The 9,031-nt window shown below is 40.3% G+C and overlaps 1 protein-coding gene across 1 annotated transcript; it reads left to right on the top strand.

Moving 5' to 3' along the window:
* Positions 1-697: 697 nt before the first annotated feature.
* On the top strand, positions 698-3,483 carry LOC142168907 (uncharacterized). The gene is made up of 4 exons (XM_075230083.1): positions 698-764; positions 1,385-1,492; positions 2,318-2,613; positions 3,061-3,483. The coding sequence occupies exons 1-4, from the start codon at positions 698-700 to the stop codon at positions 3,481-3,483; spliced, it is 894 nt and encodes a 297-aa protein (XP_075086184.1).
* Positions 3,484-9,031: the final 5,548 nt, after the last annotated feature.

Consider the following 9,031-nt stretch of genomic DNA (forward strand, 5'->3'; position numbering starts at 1 on the left):
CACAAAGTAAACATGGAGGCGATAAGAGAATGGAAAGAGATTACCACTAAGTCAACAAAGAGGTTAGAATACTTGGAGCAAGGCCTAATGGAGCTAGAAGGGAAGATGAGAAAGAGACTTTGGGATTGTCAGGGCATGTACAACGATGAAGAAGGAAAGCTGGCAAAAACTTACTTATTGCTGGACATGCGCGATCTGGGGAACATGATTGATGGGGTCAAGAGAGACAAGCATGGAGAAGGTCCTTCAGGGAACAAGTAGATTAGGAGATGATGTTCTTTACTGGTTTCTAGCTTATATTAGATTTTGATGCAATAAAGCCTAATGCCATTAGTGACTTCATTATTATTGTCGATTTAGTGAAAGTTTGTTTTGGCTTATTTTTGCATTAATGAAATAAAGCAAAGTTGGCATCAATTTTCTCCATGTCTATATGTCGCTTAGGCTTACCTCCAGCATAATGAGGTCCACCAAATTAGGACGTGAATTATTGCATGACTTTGTGAAATATGTTTAAATATTGCGAACACTCTTTTATTTCACCTTACTGACTTGATTACCTTTTGCTTTTTCTTTCTTTTTGATTATTCCCATTCCCAAAGGTTGGTTCATGCATACTGGCATCATCAGCATACCACACTAGATCCAGAGGTCCTCCACCTAGCAACCCGAAAAGCAAAACAAGGGCAAAGGGAAAATGGATGATTTAAGTGGTATCCGGAAAGATAATGTTGCTGGGACAGAAAATGTTGAAACTTCAGATGGTAGAAGCACTCCGGGGCAGAACGAGTAAGTGAGTTGGTCTTACGTTTGGAGCAGAAAATCCTAGAACTACAGGGCGAGCTTAAGCAGGTCCAAAATCTGGAAAACCTTTCCCTTACTCTCAATGTTCCCAACATCAACCAGCAAAATCCGACTACCTAGAACCAAACACCGCCACAAAACACATAAAGCCAGAATCCACCACCCATAGTTCCAAATCCTCCCGCACCACACCAGTATCATAATCCCGCACCTCCCCAGAACCTTAACCCACCACCAATGAAAACCTCTCAACAACATCACCATCATCCCGCTCAATACCCACAAACCACCAGTTATCACACTCCCCAAAACGCACCACAACCTATGCCCTATCCTTAAAACTTAACCAACGACCACCTATATACCCAAGTTCCAGGGACTCATCAAAGTAATCCGATATATGTGGAAACCTTATCCCATACCCCGCATCAAACTCTATACATACCTGAACCGACTGAGAAAGACCTGCTCATCAGAAACATGGCGGAGGAACTCAAGAAACTCACAGGGAGAGTCTAGAGTGTTGAAGGTGGGAAAGGCATTGAAGGTCTAAATTATGAAGATCTGTGTATTTAGCCAGATGTGGAACTTCCAGAGGGTTACAAACCTCCAAAGTTCGAAATATTCGTTGGCTCTGGTGATCCAAAGGTGCATCTAAGGACATACTGTGACAAGCTAGTAGAAGTAGGTAAGAATGAAAAAATCTGCACGAAGTTGTTCATGCGAAGTCTTATAGGAGATGCCTTGTCTTGGTATATCAGTCAAAACCCAAAAAAGTGGGAAAATTGGGTAAGTATGGCATCAGACTTCATGGACAGATTCAGGTTCAACATAGAAAATGCGCCAGACATTTTCTATATTCAAAAACTCAAGAAGAAGTCAACAGAAACCTTTCACAAGTATGCTACTCGTTGGAGATCAGAGGCCGCAAAGGTAAGGCTAACACTCGAAGAAGAACAAATGAACAAGTTCTTTGTTAGAGCTCAAGATCCGCAATATTATGAAAGATTGATGGTCATCGAGAAACACAAGTTCTCAGACATCATCATGTTGGGAGAAAGAATAGAAGAAGGAATCAAGAGAGGGATGATGACTAATTTTGAGGTGCTGCAAGCCACAAATAAAGCCTTGCAATTAGGAGGTATTTCAAATAAGAAAGAAATGGGTGCTGTGATGGTAGCCCAGGGCCCTAAGTCTCCCCTTACATACCAAACACCTCCACACACATATCAACCCTCACCCACAAAATACCAATACCCTATCATCACCTACCATACCTACGACACTCAACCTGCATATTACCATTCACCTCCACCCGCTCCCCAAAACTACCCAAATCCACGTCCAAACTTTGACCGCAGAACTCCTAGACAATACACCCCAATTGCTGAACCCATAGCCCAACTGTATGAGAGATTTAAGGCCGCTGGTTACGTCACCCCTATTCCTGTTATTGTTGTGGAAAATCCTTCCCAATGGATCAATTCCAACAAAACATGTGCTTATCATTCAGGCATGAAGGGTCATACTATTGAGGAATGCCGCACGTTGAAAGACCAGATTCAGATGCTGATCGACACTAAGGTTATACAAGTATTGGAAGGTGAACCAAATGTCCGCAATAACCCTCTCCCGGATCACAGAGGTCAGGGAGTGAACGTGATAGAAACTGACGAGGAATGGGACCAGGAAGGGTCCACCACACTCATTCGAGAGGGGGACACTCCTAAAATATCTCCGGTCACCCTTATGCCAGTTGTGGTACAAACTCAGATGCCATTTGAACTTGAAGTAGCTACACCCTTCACTGTAATGGTAGCTCCCACACTATCGTACAAGTTTGATGTCGTCCCGTGGGATTATGTTGCGGAAGCACGAAGAAAGGGAAAAGCCAAAATGGAAGAAACAGGTGTCGCGCAAGGTATGACTAGAACTGGCAGAGTTTATGCACCTGAGAATCTGGGAGGAACAAGCAAAGAAGCTGCACCTAAACCACCTGTTGTTGAGACTAGCACTGACGACCTTTGGAGAAAGATACAAGCAAGGGAATACTCCGTTGTTGACCACTTGAATAAGACTCTTGCTCAGATATCCATTTTATCATTGTTACAAAATTCAGATGCACACAAGAATGCCTTGATGAAAGTGTTGAGTGAAGCTTATGTACCCACTGACATCACTAGTGGAGAGATGGCTAAAATGGTCGGGCAGGTACTGGAGAGTCACAAAATCACTTTCCACGAAGATGAATTATAGCCGAAAGGATTGAGTCACAACAAGGCATTGCACATCACAATGCAATTCGAGGACAAGTTTATTGCTAGGGTACTGATAGATAGAGCTTCGAGTCTAAACATATGTCCACTGACCACTCTAAAAAGATTAGGTAAGGGTCTGCACGAGATACGAATGGGAAGCATAAACGTGAAGGCATTTGACGGATCTGATAAAGCCACTATCGGGAAAATCAACCTTGATCTACAGATGGGTCCGACTTGGTTTGATGTTGAGTTCCAAGTGCTAGATATATCTACTTCTTACAACCTGTTGTTGGGACGACTATGGATACATGAAGCTGGGGTAGTGGCTTCTACTATACACCAAGCTGTGAAGTTCGAATGGAATTATCAGGAGGTGATCATTTATGGAGACAGAAGCAACCCTATCTACACCAACTAGATCATTCCAGTCATTGAAAATAGGAAGAAGTTGGGTGGAGAAACATATCACCGCATTGAACGGGTGAACGCAATTGAAAAGGATCGATGGTGGAGCAAGAAGGTAGAAAGCAACTTAATTTCATCATTTGCTTGTTCGTTAATTTGCAATTGGTGAGTATCCTTGACTCTTGTAATTCCATGCTCTTTTGGCTCATACTCAGTAGATCAATATTACTTGAACATCTATGAGTAAATATTATTTCTCTACTGTGTTACCTTTATTTTCAATATTGTTCGCCTTAATGACATTCTGTAGTTTTAACGCCTCAACTCTATTTAGATTTTAATCTTAGAATCATGAGTAGTTAATTAAGTTGATTCCTGCTCTCTCTATGTTTGTCCGGTTCGAATGTTAAACCTGATTAATGCCTACTGTTAGAGTATCTTCATACTTTGTTCTAAATTATTGTGTTAAAACTTGCTAGTAATTCATACCTGCCCAGAAATTGTTGAATGCGCTCTTTCTTCTTCATGCTAAGTCATTCATGCACAACTTGCTACTTGCTCACTTTCTTAACATGATCACATGGATTCTGAACCTTTCAGACAAGAATGTTTCTCTGTCACTTGTGAACCCCAACTCTAGACTATAGTTGCTTGCTCTACTACAATTGTTTTTGCCACAATATTGCTCTATAGGCCCATGCCTGCTAGTACCAGGTTTGCTTGAGTTTAATGCCTAGGGTAATATTTGATATGAATAATTGAACCTTCTGTATGTGATCAGCCTACATTCTCAGAATTAGGAACTTGCTTTCTAATTAGTTGTTATGCTACTGTTGACCCTGAATATTCTTAATAAGCTTTTCTTATTAACGCCCCGACTTGACATGGACTGACCCACAATTCATAGTTATGTTATGCCCTGCATTCTTATGTTGAGATCCTTTTGTGAAGATGCTTGTTGGTCCCTGCCTCTCGAGCATGTCATTGTTGCTTCTTGAATTAATTCATGACCCTACCTGCTTTAAACTCTCATGCTTAGTTCCTTTGCTTTATGGACTCTTGAATGCCAGATTCTGGCAATTAAATCACGTGCAGCCCAAGAAGCCTGTTACTTTGAACTTGTTTGCTAATATGAAAGCCCTGTATATGTAAATTATATGTATTTTGTATATCCTCTACATCTTATGTGTGTTTATGCGATGTTCAAGGGTGTGCCTTATCCTTGGGATGTTTAGAATTCTTGCTCCTGCTAGTTGTAGTACTAGGGTCCAAATGTGCGTATGTTCCCCCTTAGAATTTGAGTTATCTTAAATGATTTTGGTTTACATGAGTTTCCATTCGTGTCTCAATTTATCTATAACTAGTAATGGATGGGTAAGAGAATAGTTTTGTTGGGCTTGGACTACTGAATCTGGTTCTTGGTACTGTGGTTTTAAGCACACTATCTGCGTCTAGGATATGGGCTTGTCCGAATTTTAAGCCAATTCGAAGGCCCAGATGCATCGCTGGGTTATTTTACATTTATGTTTAGGTGTGTATTTATTTCATTTGGGCTGTAATAATTTGTATAACGAATGATGGGGAGTTAATAAAAGGGGCTGGGGTATTCTAACACTTGCACGAAATGGTAGAAAGCATGCCTAGAGGATCTATGTGTTCTATTTGCTATTACATCTAGCATGCCTTGTTTGTTGCACACTAATAGGAACCATGCCTATAGGAATCACGCACACACTTCACTCAACTTGTCAAAATGTGTTGCTACACTTGTTTCCATGTCTACTGCTCAACACTTTAGATAAGCATATAGGATACCATAATACAATGCCTTTGCTAATCTATATATCATGACAATAAGGTTTAATAATTGATCATCTACTTTTTGCTACTTTTGTACTGTCTCACTTAGATGACATGCCTATAGGAATAAAAGCGTTATAAAATCAAGTCTAATTGTCAATTGTTAGAAATCCTGCCTATAGGATGTTTATCGACGCTGCTAATCCTATGTTTTCAAGCGACTTCACTGCCTTACTATGCGATTATTAGAAATCCTACCTATAGGACACGTCTATGAAATCAATACTGGTAATTCATAATTCTGGGATCGTTTCATCGCGCAAACAATTGGAAATTATGTCTATAGGATTTACAATGCCTGTAATCTGCCTAAGCGTTAGTCTAAAAATTACAGTACTGCCTGTATAATACTAGAAATCAGAATCAGAAAGGAACCATGCCTATAAGATTTAATGACTCAAACATGTCTTAATCCTGAAACTGTCTACTGCGTAATATGAAATCTGATCGCGTGCTTTTGTGCTCATGTGTGGAGGTTAACTTGAGCCTTTCATTGCTATTGTGTGCAGTCCTATCTGTTTTGAATGTCGCCTAGTTTTATCATTTTGAGCAACCTAAGTAATGTCTAGAACTACCTAATAGTAGGTCCAAAACCTCCTGGACCGTAGGCATGGGACGAGTAGTGCATGCATAGGGTACAGTTTAGAATTGAATTTGAGCGCCTTTAAGTAACAACTTCAACATAGTAATTGGGTAGCTTGAGATGATAGTTTGTGCCCGCTGAATAATATGAGAAACCCCCTGCCATAAGGGAGTTGCGAAGTATTATTTATGTTGCACGGGGTGATCCTTTAGGCTAAAAAACATAGGACCCCCCTTTCTTTATATACTTGTTATTTACTCTTAGTCACCTAACATAGACCAATGTAGTTGTATCCTTGTAATCATTAAAGATTTGTACCGATTCTCATGTGCTATGATAAAACTCTTCGGCTTCTATATCTCCCTTCATTTATTTGATCACCTAGTCTAATCACATAATCCACATAGTTTAAAATTCGGTCGGGACCCACAGTTGTGGACCTCGAAGAGTGCCTAAGACTTTCTCTTTGAGGTAATTTGAGCCCTTACCCGATCTTTGGTGACACGGACTAGTCAAATAGAGTTATTTGCAAATAGGTGCCCTAACGCACCTTAAAAATCGTTAGGTGACGACTCTTCTCTTTTAATACCTCCCTTTAAAAGTGTTGTCACATGTCGAGGCCCGCTTTCGCGAGAAAACGGGATGCGACAATAATCAACAGAAATAATCATGGAAAAAATCAAATTAAAGGTCTGATATTTACCCCCTAGTTGATACGAGAACAACGCCGCTAAAAGCACCTCAAACGGAGCTCTAGAACTTAAAATATACTCAAAATACTAAAATACTCGGTTTAAAACACTACCCAGGTGATTTTTGTTCATCGCCTTCGCGGGACACGTTCGCGAAGAGCAAATTTTGCGTTGACCAGCCAACCCAAATTTCCTTCTTCGCGTTTGCGAAGAACAAAAGTTTGCACCAGAAACAATCAATCTTTTCCGACACGGAAATTGGCATAACTCTTTCATACGACCTTGGAATTCGACGATTCTTGTTGCTATGGCTCCGTAATTACGATACGGACCTAAAGGTTCAATCCAATCACAAATAAAAGATCATTTGATCAATATGGTCCCCTATATGCCAAAATAAACGATGCTGAAACATCAATAAGAGCACGACACAATCCAAACCCATCCAAAACTCACAAGGATTCAACCAAAACTCGCGGATAAGTCCAAAATAATCATACAAACCCGTTGAAACTTTTAAATTATAAATCCGAGTTGGTTAAGTCCACTATTTAATCGTGGTCAACTCATTTTCTTAAACATAACTAGTATGCAACTTAAGTGTTTGAATCAATAAAGTAAACCTATTCAAGGTCCCGAAACACCACCCTGAGTCTGATAACACCAAAGTACACTCTAAGTCAAACTTAGTAAATTTCAAACCTTCAAAATGCAAACTTCTGATAATAAGCGTCGAATTGCTCCCGGACCATCCGATACTAAACACGAACATACGCCCAAGTCCTAAATCACCTTATGAATCCATAGGTATCTTTAAATCCCGATTCCGAAGTCGTTTACTCAAAAGTCAAACCTTGGTCAACTCTACCAACTTTAAGCTTCCAAATTGAGAATCTTTCTTCCAAATCAACTACGAACTTCTCAAAAATCAAATCTGACTACACGTGCAAGTCATAATACTTGAAGTGAAGCTACTCAAGGTCTCAAACAGCCGAACAACATGCTAGAGCTCAAAATGACCAGGCAGGTCGTTACATTCTCCTCCACTTAAACATACGTTCGTCCTTGAACGTGCCAAGAACCATTCCATAGGTTCCCAAAATCACTATTTAACACCTCGTTAAAGTGTCTCTCAGGCATAAACTCTCACATCAGTGACAGTACCAAAACTTCCTTATCTAATTTCAATCTCTACCACTTAAATGACTGACATGTCGCACTTATACGATCATTCTGCGGGAAATACTGCCACGACTTTACGCATCAGGTAGCAAAATCTGCACATCCATGGCTACCAACCATGATAATTGTGCAATGCAAATGCGGAATCCGCAATTCAATACACAATGCCTCTTTTACAGAACTCCATTTCTAAGCGACTCTAAAATAGCGCCAGCATAATCTGAACATCTGAAATCATCCCCCGCTCCTCCAAGCTCGTGACATCCCGATCAAATGGAATCGCAACCTTAATCCCTCAACTCCAATTCCACACCGCTCACCACACCTATTATGCTATTACACGAGAGTGCAAGAATCCCATCGTAATTACTGAACCACCAGTGGAATAGCCACTCCATCGGCTAGAACCCTTTACTCAACTCATTCCAGAAGAAAACTTGCAATACGCAACCAAATTCACATAACCGCGAAAGACACAACCCTGAAATCGTGGCCTAAACTGCCACAATTCTTTCGGGACCCATTTACGCATAACAAAATCAGCGGAATCAAATACCTCCAAATCAATCAAATTACGGAGGCTGTCAAGCCCGTAAGTATAGGCAAGAAACACTAGTATAGCCTTATCTCACCAAAAGTTACTGATCATTTCCTTTACCATGCCAATCCAAAACCACAGCTAAACTGACTCAACTCCTCCGTTTTCTCTTGACTTACCTTTAGAATTAATACCTCTCCTTTCCAACACACAGCGAACCTCAATCAAAACTCACCCCAAATGACCCCAATCTGCAAGAAAACATTGTCTCAATACCCATAATCCACTTTATATTCTCCTCATGCACTCAATAGTATCTCCAACTAGCACACCCGTCCCGAGGAGAACTTTTGTGAATCCGAAGTTGTTTCTTTAATCTCTCTAACACTACTCTGTAGACTCAGTGACAACATAGAAATACTTCAGTACCCTTCAATCTCTACTGCATAACCCTTTCCCCAGCCACACATAATGAACCTGAAAATCCTTAAGCACCATAACTTAAATCTCGAATCCACTAGAACCATTATTGAAAGTCACCCACTCTTAGCTAGTCCCAAATATATAAAACCAGATAACTAGTGCTCCGTTAGCATACGAATAGTTGAAAGAAGCAACCGAATGAATCTTTTCCCTTGTATGTCATATCCAGAAGAAGTATAAGATCTGAGTCATTCCACAACCTTCATATATCAATAATGTGAAA

The sequence above is a fragment of the Nicotiana tabacum genome, chromosome 14 (assembly GCF_000715075.1).
Source record: "Nicotiana tabacum cultivar K326 chromosome 14, ASM71507v2, whole genome shotgun sequence".
NCBI classification, from domain to species: domain Eukaryota; kingdom Viridiplantae; phylum Streptophyta; class Magnoliopsida; order Solanales; family Solanaceae; genus Nicotiana; species Nicotiana tabacum.